The following is a 19,058-nucleotide window of genomic DNA, read 5'->3' on the forward strand; positions in this document are numbered from 1 at the left end:
CTTCCTATATTTATTACTCAACAGTTACTCAAAATGCAGAAGCAACAGAAAGTCAGTCAGGAATCTGGAGAATTTTGTGGAGGAACAGAATTAACATTATGAAGAAAGATCATCAACCTGAAATGTTAACTCTGTTTCTCTCTCCACAGATGCTGCCTGACCTGCTGAGTATTTCCAGCATTTTTGTTATTTTTCAGATTTCTAGAATCCACAATATTTTGCTTTTATTTCTGGAGAGCTGCGGACATGCAGTGAAATATCATTATAGATCTTGCTTTCGATCATATGTGCTACAAGGGCTGCTTCTGGGATTAGTGCCATCAGGTGTTCCCAACCAATTCATTGGTCTGATTGGTCCAGACGTGGAATGTGTGAGAATGGCTCAGATGTCTTGTCCCTTGGTTCTCATGCCTCTTTGTGAGGAAATACCTGCTCTCAGGAACTTCCTTTGTGGGGAATCCTGCTGTGTGCCTCATCAACAAGATACCTAGACAGTGTCTACTGACAGGACTAATGATCCTCTATCTGAAAAAGATTTTTCACATCTGTTCAGAGCACTTGATGATTTTCTAAAATTTGTGCACTGGAGATGATTTTCATTTACCAATTTAAAAATCAAACTAAATTGCATTTATAATGAGACTTAAAAAGACCTATATTTATTACATAGAATGTATAGCATGGAAATAAGTCAGTTAGCCCAACTTGCCTATGCTAGTGTTTCAACCTCACATGACCACTTCCCACTTTATCCCTGTATCACTAATTCCTAATCACATCTTCCATAAGCTTCATAAAGTGCTTCAATTTCAGTATGCAAGGCACCCATTTTATGAACTAGATAATTTATTATTTTTGGCATTAGTTGAGGAAAGAATCTATACTAAGACATTGCATGAGCTCCCTGCACTTCTTTGAATTGTCCCATGGGATCTTTGACATTTACCTGAACCACCAGAACTGGCAACCGGTTTAATATCTCTTCTGAAGGACATTACCTCTAAAAATGCAAAACTCTTCCAGCACTGCACTAGAGTATCAGCCCAAATTGTGCTCATGTTCTGGGAGGGAGCCTATGTCCAGAATTCATTGACTCACAGGCAGTGTTGGTAACTGTAATTTACATTTAATCACAGTGTCTTTTATCCCTTAGACACAACTGTATCTGCAAAATTTTCTAAAGCTTACCTCCCACATGATAAGTCGTCCTGATCTGGTCACCCCTGCCTTTTGAGTTCTCCCAGCAGAGACCTGCACTACTTCAGTGTTCAGCATTGGCAGCCTGAGAGGAGAAGTGATTCCACTTCCCCAGGTATACACAGTGGAAAGGGGAAGAGGTATTCCTGACTTACTGGAGTGTGCAAGGAACCCACCTGTCATCACAGAAATATAAGGAGAATTCCTATTTAAGCACATTGCACTTATAATATCCTTACTAATGTATTTTATATCAAAAGATTTATGTGACGATAAAATGTGAGAGTGAATCTTGTTGGCTAATCTTTGTGGTGAAAAGCACAATGTTTTCAGTAGTTAACAGTTTTGAAATTGCAGTGGGTGTCAATGCTACCTGGTGTTACACTCAAAAATGTTGCTCTTCTCAATTATATGGATTTGGGTATGGAGGCACAATCTCAAGCTTTGAATATGATACAAAATTACGTCGCATGGTTAACTGTGAAGATGACTAAGTGACTTCACGAGATGTCTATGGATGAGGGAATGACTCTCAGTCTAACTTAATTCACCCCCTTGCTGCATTTAATTGTTTCCTAAATAACTCCAGTGTTTTCATCTCCTGGCAGATATTCCAATTGTTAACCTGTGTGAAGAATAATTCCCTGATATGGGCCCTAAATTTACTTATTTTTAACAAGTTGAATCTTTGTCCACCATCCTACTTTGACAGTTTAACTTTAAGTAGTATTCCGTTCTCCTAACTATCTTCTGTAATTCTACAAGATCGCCCCTCAGATGGACTTTTTAGCCAGGAAAACAGCCAAGTTGGTGGAGCCTTTTCCTCATAATTCAAACTCCTGAACTTGAAAATCTCCTTGTTTTTGGACAACCAGGACCGGACTCAGTATCGAAGGTACGGTCTGACCAAAAAATGGTATAGTTTGATCACAATATCCTCCGATTTGTATTCTACTCTCATGGCTATCTATTTCAATATTCTATCCTATTTCAGGAAAGCAGAGTGAAATTGGCAGATTCCAAAGATAAATGTCAGATAAAATTAAAGAAGTGTGAGGCGATACATTTTGGAAGGGAAAATAAAGGACTTTTATACAAGTAGAGATGGTGGTCGATTATCCACTTGAAGGTCCTGAAAAATGTCCTTTTAAATGATGAAAACTACCTTCATGGTCCAGGATGTCCCCAGACTTCCTCCTTCTCATTTATTGGCTGCAGCCAATATTGCCCACATCCCCCGCCACCACCGCACCTCCATGTGGCCATGCACATGCAGTGCACATATGCAGAGTTAAAGTAAGGCTTTATAACCCACTATTCCCAGCTAGAATGGAGATAATTGGGTAATTTCCCCTTCCTGTCAATAATGTCTGGGATTGATTTTATGCACGTGAATTTTGTAACCATCCTCCACTCACTGCATTTTGCTGGAGAAATAACTCTGCTTTTATTGGAAGACTTTGCTGCAGTTCGTAGAATCTAATTAAAAAGAGTCTCTATTTGCTGAGCCAATAGACTTTGTTTGCTGTGAAATAGACTGCTTGCTATAAATACTGCTGTAAATGTTATTCCACCTGCAACTCACTCACTGGCACAGTGGTCTCGATACTTGTTTAAAATTAAAGGTCCAGAAGTTAGACACTTAGGAGCTCTGGTTCCCTTTGCACTTATTACTACCAGACAGTCCACAGCGCAAAAGATCAGCACCAACATCTCTCTATATCACAATGTTGCCTATCAGTAAGTATCTCATAACTACAAATCATGTGCTTAATTTGCTATGTCAGGTATAAGCGGGATCTCACCTAAAAGGAGTCAATGGAAAGCCACCCCCTTCACATCCCATAGCTCAACGCAAAGTATTCTTAACACAGCAGACTGTGTACATGTTGGAAGTGCACAATGCAAATTATAAATACAGTGGGTTGTGTGAGGCAAAAAAGATGTTACGTGGTTATAATGCCACAATCCAGAGAATGAGTTCAAATCCTTAGCAAGTTGTAAAAGTGAATTCAATAAATCCAATAATTTATTGGCTAGTAGCTGTGAAAACTGTCAGGCTGTCATAAAAACCTAACTGCTTCGCTAATGCCATTTATCCGGCCAACGCAGGGCTCTGGTGGCTGAGTCAATGCCCTATCTTGTGACTTAGCAAACTACTCGGTTGCAAAAAATCATTAAGGTGGCGCAGCAACATTCTTTCAGGGAATTTGGGGATGAGCAATAAATGCTGACATCACAAGAACAAACATTTTTAAAAAAGGTACTTACAGAAATGCACTACATCGCTTTGGTACGTGTGTGTGTGTGTGTGTATTTAACCAACTGTTGCTGGAGATCACTTTAATTTCGAATAAACCAGTCCCTCCTGCCAGCAGCAGCTTTCTCCTTACCTCTTGACCTAGCACTGTTGACCCTTCCACCAGCCCGCCTGTGGGAAGCAGGTGCTACTGTCGATAACGGTTTTTCAATTCTGTCAAAAACAAATTGGAGCCAGCTTTAATTTCCCTTCAGTCCTCCTCATAAACTCACATCATTAAATTTGTACGTGTAAAAATCGAACTAAAACTTACACTTTATCATTGAATTTTTTTTTAAAGTAGCATAAAAAAAGGTATGCAAAACTTGTGCCTATTCAGGACGTGAATTAGTCTAGGCCACTTACCTCCTCATCTTGACACTGCCAATGTCAGTGTAGAGATTCAGAAGAGCCCGGATGCAAATTGGCTGAGCCATTATCTCACTGAGCTGAGGGCGTTTGGAGGGGTCAAGGCTCAGCATGCTCAAAATCAGTTGGCGCAGCTCAGGGCTGTATTGGTCAGATATGGGGGCAAATGTGCCACTCATGATCTTCAGCACTAGAGCTGGCAGATTCTGGAAAGACAGACAAAATTGTAGAGGTGTAAAAGATGCACCTTGCTGAATTTCTTCCCTTTTGTTTAACAAAAGCTTCAGCCCATATTCTAGAAATCGCAACAGCCTGCATTAAATAACTCAATTCAAATATCAAAGTAACAGTCTGTAGTTCTAGTCTTTTCCAGTTTTATTAACGGTCCAATAGAGAAATGCCTCTGGAATAAAAATTACATATCAGCCTGCATTTCATCATGTGTTAAGTTAAAAGAGTTTCATCTATTTTTTCCTGGTTACAAAATATGCTATATTTTCTTCTGATAACATACAAGTCTTATAATTAGAATGTTATAGCCAACAGTAAGATGCATTAAATATACCCATAGGAATCAACTTCCTCACAGCAGTTATCTGGTCAGCCTGATTGTGGAGATGCTTTTCAAATCTCACCACTGGCATTACCTTGCCTTCCATTTATCTGTACTTTTAGCATTAAAAAAAAGTCTTTTAAGAACCACTACTGAAATTTTTAATGTAAAATCTTTATCACCTCAATATGCCTTTTCAATGCCCTTGACTTGTCAAAAGTATTTTATTGTAGCTTCTTGAAAAAAATGAGTCAGAAAGCTGCATTAGCTGTATCTCAGCAAATAGCACTGACCTTCTCATGCTGAACTCCATTTTCTTCCTCGTTATTAACAATATTTTCAAAACTAGTAGATCCTCCGTCATACACACTCCTGACACCTGGCAACCCAATTAGCCGCCAATATCTTCAGAGGACAAAGTCTCAAGTGTGAATAACCTCATTACACATCTCTTTTGTTACTTAGACTTCATCTGTTTAGTAAGTAATGTTTCTTTTATTACTTAGAATGGACTTGACTTTACATCTGAGCACAGGATATTGCTAGACCAAATTTTGACCATCTGCAAACCTATACTGTCCACAGTACAGGTCCCTCCATTACACGTGTCAATGGAGGTTGCCCAGTACAGTGTTACTATAAATTTAATGTCCTTTTTCCCAATGTTTTGAATTATATGTACATAGTTGTATCTCAATCTGGATTTACTGTAGAGATAATGCTTCTTAATAGACTAATTTGGCACAATATTGACAAATCAGAAGTGCCAAACAATGTTAGGGTTTCAATCTCCATATTTGGACAAAAAAAGTTTATCCTCATACTACCCCAACCATTCTTCCTCTTTTGGTTATTCAGGGCATGTTTAAAAAATATATATCACAGTGAAAAAAATGGAACAAGGGCAATGTTACAAATTCCATTGCCTACTGAATCCATCCTCTAATTATAACCTCCAATAAACACAAAGACATGGGTGTCTGTAACCATTTACTTTCAAATAAAAAGCACTCATAACCAGTTTGTTTAGTCTAATCCTTTCAAACGGTTTAAATTCTGCATTACATTGTAAATGCACTCTGCAAAAACAACAGCATAAACTCATGATATAGAGGACACCAAATTAAGATGCACATTTTGACTAATCAGTCTTTGCTATCATGCACTAAATCAGACATTTCAGGTAGTGATTTAGTCAGATTTCTACAGTGTACCAGCACCATATGGAACAAAACCTGTTCTTTTCAGCAGCTAAGTATCCAGCATAGACCACTTTTTTGCCTGGTCGCCTAATTCTGTAGTGGGGTTACAGAGTGAAATTCAATCCTGTTTATTAAAAGCTTTCTTACAGCAGCTTCAAATGCCCTCTTCAGACTGGCCAGCTCATATAAAACGCAGCCCAGTGCCCAGATATCGCTCTTTTGGTTGTATGGCTTTCCTTCACACAATTCTGGAGAGATGTAACATGGAGTCCCCACCACCTATAAAAACAACAAAACTGGCTTCATTTAAGTCAACATTTCTACATTAAACAGGCCACAGGAAAATAGGTCGTAACAGAAAATCAAATCGATTAGAGCAACTCAATGTTATTTGCGAGGCATAACGACACTCCAAAACAGTGGCTCCCATCCCTTACGATGATCAATTTGTTTTCATGGCCCCAAAGTAGAATCGCACACCTAGAGCCTGATGGCAGCCACCGGCCCAAGGAAAGCAGGATTAGCAACTTTGATGCTGCAACATCAGGCTCCCAAAACCTGAACTAAAACAATATAAAGAAAGCTTTAAAAAAAAAGTGAGCTGTCCTCTTGGGTACCAACAAAGGTCCTTAAGTGCAACAAAAAGTGAATCAGATTCACTAGCTATTGTTTCTTGTAGGCCACTAGTAACAGTAACTGAAATAAAGAGCTGGCCAAACAAGAATGACTTTACTTGACATTGCAAAATGTTGCACAAAAAACAAGTGGCATCTGATACACAAGGGAGAACAAATTCTGATGAAAGATCACAGACCTGAAACATTGTCTTTTATCTCTCCACAGAGGCTTGACTGACCTGATGGGCATTTCCAGCATTTTCTGTTTTTATGTCAGATTTCCAGCATCCAGTGTACTTTGCCCAAGAATAAATTGGTTTCCATTAAGTAATAATGTGCTTATTTAGACAATACAAGATTTTTGGTGAGATTGAAGTACTGGGAGACTGCGTGAGCTAAAGCATGGAACCAAAATGTCAAAGGTGCTCCATTTGAAAGGTTTTTCAAACCCAGTGGCTTCACCAGTTAAGCTCTGTCAACAGCAAAGAAAACTAGTCCAATAAGACGTTAGACTTGGAACAGGATTGTTATAGATTCAAACAGCGAATGGTAACCTTGGGTGGAATTTTCCAGTCTCCCACGACGGGTTTAATGGAGGACGGGTGGGGGTGTGTGTGGGGGGTTGGGGGGGGGGGGGGGGGGGGGGGAACAAGAAGTCGAAGATGTCGGGAGCTGAAAAATCGGTTTCCCGCCAGCGTGAAATGACAGCGGGAACATGCGCTCCCGCCTGTCGTGACGGGTCACCATTCCCGCCAGCATGAAATCATTTTGCGTCCCATTAATGGGGCGCGGATGAAGGCCTGACCGGAATTGTCCCCCCACACTTGTCTGATTTTCTGCACCGCCAGCGGGATATCACGTCAGTCCGGAATACACCTGGACCAATGCGGCATGCAAATGTCGGTACTCACCTACAGGAAGGCCTGGGGCAGCTTGCGGAGATCGGAAGATGGAGGCCTCCAATGATCATGGACCCTGAAGCACCATGTGCAGCAGTGGGTGGGTGGAGCATCAACCTGGATCTTCAAGCTGCAGCAGCTTCCACCCAGGTGGATCTTCAAACTGCAGTTGGACGGCTACATGAGGCAATTTTGGGCGGCGATGCTCTGTGCTGGGGGTGGGGGAGGCAGGGGTGGAATTAGAGGGGAAGGGGAGCCGGGTGTGGAAGTTGGAAGCCTAGGTGGTGGGGTGCAGGGGAGGTTGGGGGTGGTAGGGGAAAGAGAGGGTTGCTGTGTGGGTTGTGGAATGGGAGGGCTGGTAGGGAGCATGAGGGTGAGAAGGGTCGTGCTGGGGAGCAGGCAGTGGAGGGGGGTGTTGGCTGTGTGTGCGCTGGTGTGAACGGGCATGGGGTGGGGAAGAGGGGAAAGGCGTTCAGAGGGAGGGATCTACGGTGTCAACTGAGGAGTCCTGGGTGGGGGGCATACTGAGAGAATTGGTGATTGGAAGGGATGGTGAGTATTAAAGGGGGCAGTGGGAGCTGGTGGGGTGGGAAGGCAAGGTTGAGGTTTCGGCGATGCTGGGTGAAGGGACACCGAGGGTTGTTGGAGGGGATACAGAAGGAGAAGCGGATTCTGGAGGTCGGCAAAATGAGGGGTGGGGGCCAACCTACTGTCACGAGAGTAGGCAGAGGGCATGGGCATTCACCTGCATAGGCTGAAGGGTGATGGGGGTGGATATAGGGTAACTGTGGGAAGATTAAATGTTACACCTGGGGGGTTCAATTATTATTGGGGTAAGTGGGGAGAAGGGGAGGGCTAAAGGTATTGGACTGCACATCGATGGTAACAGCAACCATGGCTGTTTGCAACTATCCAGAGCCTCGTTGTGGAGATCTCAAGATGCTGTGTGGGAGTTGGGTCATTGGGGATGGCAGGGATATAGGTCATCTCAACTGGACAACTGAAGGGGAGCCCCAGCATGTGATACTTACAATGCAAGAGTGTTGGAACAGATAAGCGTGTGAAGGGCAAAGGCTCAGCATGCACAGGAGACTTCTTACTGGCAAATTCCTTTGTCTCCCTGCACATGCCTGATTCGAGGGGACGTGGACCCAGCCTGGGGTGTCCCTGTGAAGATGGTTTGGTTGGGGCGGGCGGGGGGTGGAGAGAGCAGGGGGAACACAGGCTTAAGGATCACAAATTGCAAATAAGCCACATCAGACCTCATTAAAGTGCAAGTGTACTATATTTACAAAAAGTGTCATAACATTAACAATCACAGTGCACCCGTGCAAACCACATGTGAAATCAAAAACTTCTTAATTTTGCGTTCCCTACCACTTCGCCTCGGTGCTCCCCTGACATCCACAGCAGAGGGAGGCAGCAGGTGGAGGCAGCCTGACTAGTTTGCCCTGTTGTCTTAGATAACCCTGGGGGCCGTCCTCTGGAGACCCGTCCTGCTGTGGGGCAGCTGTTCCCTCTGCGGTCACAGAGAACGAGGCTGAAGGGATTACAGGCAAGAGGGATTCTGAAGGGCTAGGCACCCTCAGGAAATCCTGAGTGGCCGTCCCAGGGGTGTCCCACAGCCACTCCTCCTCCCTTTGGGTGCCCAAGGACCCCTGCCAGACTCTTTGAGGGGAAGGGACACCTGGAGGGAGGTCGAGGTGCCCCGAGCCCCTCACAAAAGCTCACCCATGGTTACAGCGATGGAGTGCAGGTCTGTGCGCATCTCCAGCAGAAACTGGGGGTTCTGCTGGGCCAGGTTCTCCACAGCATCTGCCACCCTCCCCATGAAGACCTCGATGCACATACGTCGGCACCACATGCCATTCTGTTGAGGGCCTCCAACACCTCTGCCTGATGGTTCCCCGCCTTCCTCTGCTTTGCTGCTTCCCCAGCATCTCGTGCAGGACCCATCCCAGAAGCTCGTCATCCGACTCGGACATTGCAGATACCTTTTCCCCAGCAGTCCTCTGAATGTCGGTGAACTTGGCTGACCTTGTCTCGTCCTGCTGCGGACATGTGTCCGTGCGGTGACCACCAGAATGTAAGACCCTGCCTGAACCACACCTAGTACCCACCAAGGTGTGTGTCTCTGTGCTGGTGGAGGGTGAGGGTGACCGCTGTGATGCCTTTACAGGTGCACTTTCTACCTCCTCCCCAATGTCCTCGGTCCCCTATGGGCTGGAGGGACTGCTGGACAGGGCTTCCTCTTGTTCCCTTGCCCTCATCCTGCTGGCACCTGTAAGTGAGAGAGGAGAGAGCGAGTGACTGAATGAGATGCCTCCAACATTGAGGGACATATGACCCTTAGGTTTCTACGTGACAAGCACGGTTCCTAACTGGCTGGGGCTGCCTGCCAACTTCTCCATCTCTGCAGGCTCAGTCCAGTTCCTCCCCTTCCGGCTGGGCTGCCTGCTCCTCGAAGTCAGTGAGGTTGTTTAGGTCAGGCAGGCCCCTCTCCCATCTTCTCTCTCTCTCTCTCTCTCTCTCTCTCTCTCTCTCTCTCCTGTTGTGCCTCAGCTTTTCCTGCGCAAAGAGATGGGGTGAGAGAAGAATTGGGTTTCAGGTATCTTTTTCATGCTTCCACTCTTACAAATAACCCATGGGATTGTGTGCCACCTAATTGATGCGCTGCAATGTCCTGGAATGGAAAATTCCACCCCCTGTGGAAGATAACTCGGTAAAAGGCAGCAGTCACACCACAACAATTCAAATCAAACACAAAAAGCAGAAAACGTCTCACTTAAATGATTCCCAAATGAGAGAGAACAAACATTTAAGATAATCACAAGGGTGGGTGTAGGAGGTGATGGTTAAAAGAAAATACTTTTCAGAGTGGTTAGAATGTAGAATGCTTCAGCAATTTGTGACAGAGAAAAGTCCTTATTTCATTTGTTTAAAAAATAAAGGAATTTAAACAGTTACTTGGAAACAAGATCCTATATTTTGTAGTACCTTTAACATAATAAAACTCCCCAAGATGCTTCACAGGAGCGCTATAAAGCAAAATTAGACACTGAGCCGCATAAGGCGAAATTGGGGCAGATGACCAAAAGCTTGGTCAATGGGGTAGGTTTTAAGGAGCATTTTAAAAGAAGTAAGAGGGGTAAAGAGATGGAGCGGTTTAGGGAGGGTGTTCCAAAGCTTAGAGTACTGGCAGCTGAAGGCATGGCCACAAATGGCACAGCAATTAAAAGCAGGGTTGCTCAAGAGGCCAGAATTAGATAAGTGCAGAAATCCTGATAAATCTGTCTCGAAACATCTGTCTAAACAGCTTGTCTCGCCAATTCCAAAAACCTCATCAAAACCTCTCTTTGACTCCGCCTTTGGTCGCCTCCCAAATTGTCTAGCTTTCATTCTGTTTCCTTTGAGCATTTTGTTCCATTTATTATGTTAAAGATGATATATAAATATAAGTTATTAGTGATGATGATGCCGAAGTTTTCCAGAAAGGTAATCTTACTGTGTAGGCTTTGCTTTTGCTGCTTAGGATCTTCGAGATGCCAAAGTCACCGATCTTCACTATCATTTGATACTTATCAAGCAGGATATTCTGCGTTTTCAGATCTCGGTGGAGGATAAGTTTGTTGTGTACATGATGGAGGGCCAAAAGGATCTGTACAAAGAAATGCAAGATGGTCTCTTCATCTAACAAGGAGTTGCGCTTCTGGATATACTCAGCCAAAGTGCCTCCTAAAATCAAAAGATTCACAATGAACTCAAAATAGAAGTAACAGTTTGCATCATCTGAGTTACTAACAATAACTCTCTGACATAAAGTCCCTCAAGGATATTTGAGTGTGTTCAGATGGTTGCCAAAGCATTTTTTTTTTAATACTTATGGTTGCATTTACACTACAAATTTTGAAATTGCAGTAAGTCGGTTACTACTCCACACCACAAAGTTAGAACTGGAGTTGAGGCTCTATCTAACTCTGAAGTGAAGTAGAGTGAGATTTTTTCCCTCTGTGAGAAATGGATCTTTTTTCTTATATTTTGGGGGAATATTGTGTTATTCTGTGAAAAGGCTGTGCGTGTCTGTGTGTATGTGCATGATTTAATTAAGCTGGGCACAGATTAATAGGAGATGGGTTGCCTGGGGGGGTCCAAAGCATGAAAAGGATAGAGGTGTTAGGTTTGAGGTACAAGTGAATAGGTTAGGCCTAACATTTGCGTTTTTAGATAGTGATGAGTTTGCTTGAAAATCAAAGGAGAATCAGAGGTAACAAGAGAAATGTTTGTATCTTGCAGGAGTTCCATAGGTAAACAGAAGGGGAGATATTATATTTTATTGACCTGAAAGCAAAAACAAGATGGAAACACGAAAGATGAGTTTCAAAGAGGTGTGAAAACAACAGAACCTGAGATAAAAGGGAAAAAATGTATTTTAGAGTTACTGTAGGGAACTTTGGTGGGCTGTAGCTGTTTGAGCTGTTGGGCTGTTACGCTGCGAGATGTAGCAGCTGGAGCTATAGCTGGAGCTGTGGCAGAGAGAGGATGCAGTTTGAATCAACCATCCAGTCAAGTCAGAAAAGTCTTGGGCTACAAAAACACATGTTTATTCTCAAATTTGGATTTTCACAGCAGAGTGGAAGGGAGTTACAGGTCATGTGGTATGCCTTTATTGAAGCTATAGCAGTTTACCTTGGGTAATATTACTGGATTTTTTTTTAAAGTTAAACATCTATAAGGGAGTGTTGCCTGGAGGGTGTTCACTTGTGGGTCTGACCAAATAGAGAGTCTTTTTGGGGAAATGTTTTGTAAGATTAAGTTTAACCGTACATCTGTAATCTTGTGTACTTAAGTTTTGCTTTATTCTTGTTAATAAAACTTTTACTTTTATTTTTTTAAATCCCAAAAGTGCTACTGGACTTCTTACTGTTGAGATCAGTACATCCCCTTCTCGTTTTCAGAATACAAAAAAATGGGCATGGCCCAAAGTCAAGTTTCCCTCTGGGATTTGGTTTGTGCAGCAATTAACATCAGCTGCGATCACAACACTTCCAAGAGTCACAACCTGCTTTGCTTTGGTGTTATGTCAGTCCTCAGGCCTGGTTTTAGGCTACATTTATGCCTTCACTATAATGTTGCTGCTAAGTGAAACTGCTTTGCACTAATACTGAGGCTGTATTGCAAATATACCATCAATCACTTCCCTTCCCCATCTACCTCTTTAATGGACTCTTGAACTTTTGCATTTTTCCCCAACAACCCATCTGTGATCTTCAGCGCTAAGTACAATATACCTTATCCTACTCTACATGTTGATTGCATTGTGCAATGAGTCATGACTTCAATCTCCTATTCTAACTCATTCAGAATACTTAAAGGCAGCAAGCAGTCTCTAGTAGATTCAAACACTAGAGATGACAGGGCAGTGTTTAATCCACTGCATTCACCCAGACCAACTGACTTCAAGTGTTTAATTACATGTCTGGACTGTACTTTAATTGACAATAGCACATTATTTAACAAGTGTGCAGCACTCTTAATAACCCTGAGCTGGTCGCCTTGATAGGTCAGCTACTGATTAAAAGCAGCTATTTTCCTCCTTTTCATAACCAATACAGTACTAATTCTGATGAAAGGTTACAGGCAAATGTTAACTCTGTTTTTCTCTCTCTCCACAGATGCTGCCAGATCTATCGAATGTTTCCAGCATTTTCTGTTATTTTAGATTTTCAGCATTCACATTATTTTGCTTTTGACCTAATTCAATTAGATGGGCTGAACTGTAAGTCCTCCTAGGTAATTTTCTTTTACATTGTTGGTCTGTGCAGGTTTTAAATCAGGACATCAGAAGGAGAGAACTGTAAAGCTAACATTTGAACAACACACGTGCACAGCGAATCCTGTACTGGCACTAACCTCCAAATGCACCCCACAGTTTAAATCTATTAGTTTCAAAAGGAAACCAAGCCTCTGTAAAGAATCTATTTTTTATTTTTCTTGGACTGTGGCTTTAAAATTGGACTGTGGCTTTAAAAACCACCATGGCTGCAATTTAAAGACATGTTCCTTGGAACAGGATGAGGAGTATCTACAATGTTGCTATGCTGGAACATTGGGTGCCATAAGAGAACAGGATGGTGCTGGAAAGGAGTTCTGGACTAGGGGGAACTGCCTGACGACAACATTTTAATTGGCTCCTGATCAGGTGACCAAGGTTGTGTGTGGTAACAGTGAGCAGAGAGATACTAGCCTGCAAACAGAACACACATAAAACCTCTCTCTCCTGTGTAAGATTCCAGTAAATCTACAAGGCTAGCTAGCTGTTTTTTCCTTCATATCTCTGTAACCTGCTCTCTCTGAAAAACCCCCTGTCAAGAGGAAAAGGGGAAAATCACCAGCAGAGACATTGAAAAACAAGTTTTCAACCAGTGAACTACAGATTGAAAATGCTGGAAGACCATCTTGTGTCATTAACAACAAACTGCAAGGAATTTGGGAAGGCATCAATCAAAATCAAACCCTCTGATCCCATACTCCGGATTGGTGCTACTAAGTTTATGTATAGGGGTTAAGAGGGGGTAGAGTTTAAGTTATGGAGTTAAAAGTTAGAAGAGATAGTGGAGGCGTTAGTGGTGATCTTTCAGAAATCACTCGAGTCAGGGAGGGTCCCAGAGGACTGGAAAATCGCTAATGTAACCCCCTGGTTTAAGACGGGAGTGAGGCAAAATACGGGAAATTACAGGCCGATTAGCCTGACCTCGGTCGTTGGTAAGATTTTAGAGTCCATTATTAAGGATGAGATTTCAGAATACTTGGAAGTGCATGGTAAAATCAGGCAAAGTCAGCATGGTTTCATCAAGGGGAGGTCATACCTGACAAATCTGTTAGAATTCTTTGAGGAGGTAACGAGGTTAGACAAAGGAGAGCCAATGGATGTTATCTACTTGGACTTCCAGAAGGCCTTTGACAAGGTGCCGCACAGGAGGCTGCTCAGTAAGATAAGAGCCCATGGTGTTAGAGGCAAGGTACTAGCATGGATAGAAGATTGGCTGTCTGGCAGGAGGCAGAGAGTGAGGATAAGGGGGTCCTTCTCAGGATGGTGGCCGGTGACTAGTGGAGTTCCACAGGGGTCACTGTTGGGACCACAACTTTTCACTTTATACATTAATGATCTAGATGAAGGAACTGAGGGCATCCTGGCTAAGTTTGCAGATGATACAAAGATAGGTGGAGGCACAGCCTCAGAGTAAAGGGAAGACCTTTTAGAACAGAGATGAGGAGAAACTTCTTTAGCCAGAGAGTGGTGAATCTATGGAATTCATTGCCACAGAAGGCTGTGGAGGCTAGGTCATTGAGTGTATTTAAGACAGAGATAGATAGGTTCTTGATTGGTAAGGGGATCAAAGGTTACGGGGAGAAGGTGGGAGAATGGGTTTGAGAAACTTATCAGCCATGATTGAATGGCGGAGCAGACTCGATGGGCCGAATGGCCTAATTTCTGCTCCTATGTCTTATGGTCTAAGTTCATATTTCTTTCTTTTGCTACTAGTTAGGGACAATTTGTTTAATAAAGTTACTTACTTGTTAAGTTTATAAATATGGTGCTCATATTCTGTTAGCCTAAATTAAAGTTGGGTAGAATTGGGCAATTTGGTGGTCTAATCAAACTTCTCACATTTGTCTCGGCTTGGGGAGCAGTGGGCTTGACATTACAACACACTATCCCCAGTAAATTGTGACACCTCCCTCCAAATGGTTCAACGGGTTTATCTCAAAACTGAGCCATCCAGACCAGGTTTCAGGAGTGGTAAAACTGAGATTAATATGCTTGCTAACAAAAACCTATTAAAGGACATGGAACCAAGGCAGGTGGATGGGAGTTAATGTACAGATCAGTCATGTTGTAACTAAATGGCAGAACAGGCTCAAAGGGCTGAATATCCTACTCCTGTTCCAATACCTTGCCATTACTTATACATAATCCTAGACTGTGACTGTTAGCAGGCTATTCAAATACAACTAAATATGATACATATATATGAAAGCTCTACTCAATATTAGTTTCACCCTATCAATCCTTATATACCTGGTGCGTATTCCATGGCTATCATCAATGCTTTGTCCTCCAGAAAGTTTTCATAGTACTCAATTATGTTTGGGTGGTTGAGGAGCTTAAGTACTTGGCATTCATTCTGAGCAGCCAATCTCTCATCTTTAGTCATCTGCTCCACGGGGATCTGTTTGAGGATCACCAGCTTTTGGTCAGCTTTCCGCAAACACAGATGAACAATTCTGTACGGAGATATAAATGGACAGGGTACATACAGGTAAATGCAGTGTGCTGTTTGCCCTCCCAAATTCACCAACATTAATTGACCAGGAGTGCCCAAGTGTTTTGGCTTCAAGGACTGCCTTGGTGGACACCATCATGCCTCACCAGCCCATTACAATGAATAGATGGAAAATTACAGACTTCCGAGCATCAGAGTGAAAAACCTCGGCTGTAAAATTTAAATTAATTTTACAATGAAGTTTCATATAAAATCAAACAGCAGGCACTTGCACTTCTTGGTGACCTGGCTTAGGGTGTACCCACTGATGCGGAAGCAGAGTTAAGAACAGCCCTTCCAAATTCTCCAGCTCCACAAATTTCCAATGGGATAAAGAAATGAGTGAGGGGAAATAGGAATAGAACTGAGTTGCCAGAGTTACATGGGCCAGATTGCCTGAGTTTGTGCACCACAAATGGTCCAAGGCCTTAGGCCTGGGACTTACTGCAAATATACACCATTGTAACATGGCACCTACATGTAGAATATTTTTGTAGCACCCTGATCCTGGAAATTATGAGCTGGGATTTCACGGTCTGCAATGAAGTAACAATGCTCGCCACCGACCTTGAAGAAAGCTGCCCACAAAGATCTAGAAATCTCTGTCGGGTGGATTTCCCCTGTCCCAATGTTAATTTGAATCAATTCCCAAATCAAGGGGATCACCAGGCATCTGGCAACAGTGATATTATCAAGCAGGCAACTACACTGAATTATTTTCATAGACAGCATACAAGGCAGTAAATGGTAATAATAACTTTCACTTCTAACTAACATTCACAGAGAATGAAATAAATGATTGGGGCATACACAAAATTAAAGCAGAAGCTGAAATTTCATGAGCTTTAAGAAAAAGATTGCAATTTTAAAAATGTTATTTTTTTCTAACCATAATGGAGAAATTTGACATTCTACAAATACAACAGTTTTCCAGGGCCAGAGAGCTGTCTCAGCAGTAACTATGAACTTAGTACTTATTGGCAGCCAAGTAGTCATCAGTCAACGCACTCTCACTGGAAATACTTCACATGGTATCATTGTCAATCTCTCCGTAATAAACATTTGGGTAATGGAAGATTTCCTGTTATTTGACTGCTGCTGAACTTTGTGTTTCAGTATCAGAACTACAACAAAGGAATAGCACTGATAGATTACCTGCTACAAATGCTAGAGGAGCAGAGAGCAACACAACAGCCTCATTATGGCGTTTGTCACCAATATCACCGCTGCAGGTGATGTTCAGGGCTCCGTGATACATTGAGGCATCAGCGAAGGTTCTGTCATCAAGTCTCTGCAGTGGGGCTTGAACCCATGACCTTCACCTTCTGACTCATCAACAAGTGTGCTCCAGTTGTGCACAAGCTGATGTCAAGTCACTGCCAGCATCCCAGGGACAAATCTTTTCAAAAGATACGATCCACATGGGGCAAGGAAACAAGAGGCCAAAGGCGAGTGTTTCTCACACGCATTTTGCGAATAGTCTATCAGAGAAGTGACATGAGTAATGTAGAATTGCCACAACATTCCTCTGACTGGGGTTGACTAAACCGAACTTCATTCCATAATCCAGAAAATATTGAGATCCAGAAGTGACTCGGTCCCAAGTATTCTGGACTGGAGAGATTACAATTATGTTAGAATGCTTAACCACAAGTGTGTGAACAGGAAAACATCGTAGATATAAGAATTGTTTTACTTTTCCAAATACTTTACCTTCCATGTTTCCTCTCCCAAAATACTGTACTAAAATTATGCTGTGAGTTGCTTGGGTCTGCTTAAAATATTTCCAGACACGACTGGTGTTTCCAGACTGGAGAGGTTACAGTGTAGTGCAGAATTTTAAATGCCTCAAGTGACATTTTACTGAACGGTAGCACTCTTGTTGTTATGTCGGCAAGTTATGGGTTTGAATCGCATCTGAATTCATAGCTCAGGCAGACACACTAGTGTCCATTCTTTCATAAGGTCAGAAGTGGGGATGTTCGCTGATGATTGCACAATGTCCAGCACCATTCACGACTCCTTCAAATACTGAAGCAGTACATGTCCAAATGCAGCAAGACCTGGACAATATCCAGGCTTGGGCTGACAAGTGGAAAGTAACATTCACGCCACACAAGTGTCAGGAAATGACCATCTCCAACAAGAGAGAATCCAACCATCGCCCCTTGATGTTCAATGGCATTACCATCACTGAATTCCCCACTATCAACATCCTGGGGGTTACCATTGACCAGAAACTGAACTGGACTAGACATATAAATACTGTGGCTACAAGAGCAGCTCAGAAGCTAGGAATCGTGCAACGAGTAACTCACCTTCTGACTCCCCAAAGCCTGTCCACAAACTACAAGGCACAAGTCAGGAGTGTGATGGAATACTCCCCACTTGCCTGGTGCTACCACAGCACTCAAGAAGCTTGACACCGTCCAGGACAAAGCAGCCTGCTTGACTGGCACCACATCCACAAACATTCACTCCCTCCACCACTGACACACAGTAGTAGCAGTGTGTACCATCTACAAGATGCATTGCAGGAATTCACCTTCCAAACCCACAACCACTATCACCTAGAAGGACAAGGGCAGCAGATAAATCGGAACACCACCACCTGTGAGTTCCCCTCCAAGTCACTCATCATCCTGACTTGGAAATACATTGCCATTCCTTCACTGTCGCTGGATCAAAATCCTGGAACTCCCTTCCTAACAGGAGTGTGTGTGTACCTACACTACATGGACTGCAGTGGTTCAAGAGGCAGCTCACCACCACCTTCTCAAGGGCAACTAGGGATGGGCAATAAATGCTGGCCTAACCAGTGAAGCCCACATCCCACGAATGAATAAAAAAAGCTGGTGCAGTACTGAGGGAGTGCTGTGTTGCCGGAGGTGCCGTTTTTCAGAGCAGTCAATAAACTGAAGGCTTATCTGCCTGCTCAAGTGAATGCAGCAGTCCCTCAGTGCTTGGCTGGAGTGTCAGGTGAATGCAAAGATCCTACGAGGTTACTTGAAGAAAAGCAAGGTGTTTACCCTGCTGGCCAATATTCATCCTTAAACCAACATCACCAAAGCAGATGATGTTCTCAGCTGTTGTTTGTGCAGCCTTACTACTGGCTGTTGCACCTGCCGACATAACACAGTTATTGCACTTTAGAAATCATTCATCATTGTGGTGAGCTCTGAGACACCCTGAGGTTGCAAATATGCTCTTTCAAGTCAAGAAGTAGCCCCTGTGTCATCATAGGTGGACAGCTCATGAAAGTAGATATTGTACCAGAACTAAGTTGACAACTGCCTCTGGAGTGACCTGATGTGACCCTTCAGGGAGTCAACTTCAATTTTTATCTGGACTTGCAATCGCAAAACTAGACTTAAATGGCTTGACTGTAAAATACCAAAAATAGAGTGCTGTTCTCCCCTGTCCTTGTCCGCAATACAAAATATAAGCCAATGCTGAATATTTAAAAAACATAATTTTTCAGCCAACTGCATCAACAAAACTGATGTTGTTATTCACCTAGGTCAGCTGATCAATAACGTGTGAAAAGGCACCTCCAACAATCTGCAGGAAAAACTCAGCAGCCCTGACAGCATATGTG

General features: G+C 43.0%; 1 protein-coding gene across 5 annotated transcripts in view; it reads right to left on the reverse strand.

Moving 5' to 3' along the window:
- Nucleotides 1-19,058, reverse strand: part of nek8 (NIMA-related kinase 8) — a 55,164-nt gene that overhangs the window by 34,793 nt on the left and 1,313 nt on the right. For 3 of the 5 annotated variants that reach the window (XR_013577489.1, XM_078548024.1, XM_078548023.1), the window contains exons 2-7: nucleotides 15,217-15,422; nucleotides 10,642-10,871; nucleotides 5,768-5,899; nucleotides 3,863-4,071; nucleotides 3,591-3,670; nucleotides 1,189-1,373 (exon numbers count right to left, since the gene is read on the reverse strand). Coding sequence is in view for 4 of the 5 variants with exons in the window: in XM_078548024.1 (XP_078404150.1) it covers nucleotides 1,189-1,373; nucleotides 3,591-3,670; nucleotides 3,863-4,071; nucleotides 5,768-5,899; nucleotides 10,642-10,871; nucleotides 15,217-15,422 (1,042 nt within the window). In the remaining variant the exon portion in view is untranslated. Of the gene's footprint in view, nucleotides 1-1,188; nucleotides 1,374-3,590; nucleotides 3,671-3,862; nucleotides 4,072-5,767; nucleotides 5,900-10,641; nucleotides 10,872-15,216; nucleotides 15,423-19,058 lie in introns of those variants that run through there. The other 2 variants (XM_078548026.1, XM_078548025.1) reach the window with 2 other exon arrangements.

Source organism: Cetorhinus maximus, chromosome 9, assembly GCF_964194155.1.
Source record: "Cetorhinus maximus chromosome 9, sCetMax3.hap1.1, whole genome shotgun sequence".
Classification (NCBI taxonomy): domain Eukaryota; kingdom Metazoa; phylum Chordata; class Chondrichthyes; order Lamniformes; family Cetorhinidae; genus Cetorhinus; species Cetorhinus maximus.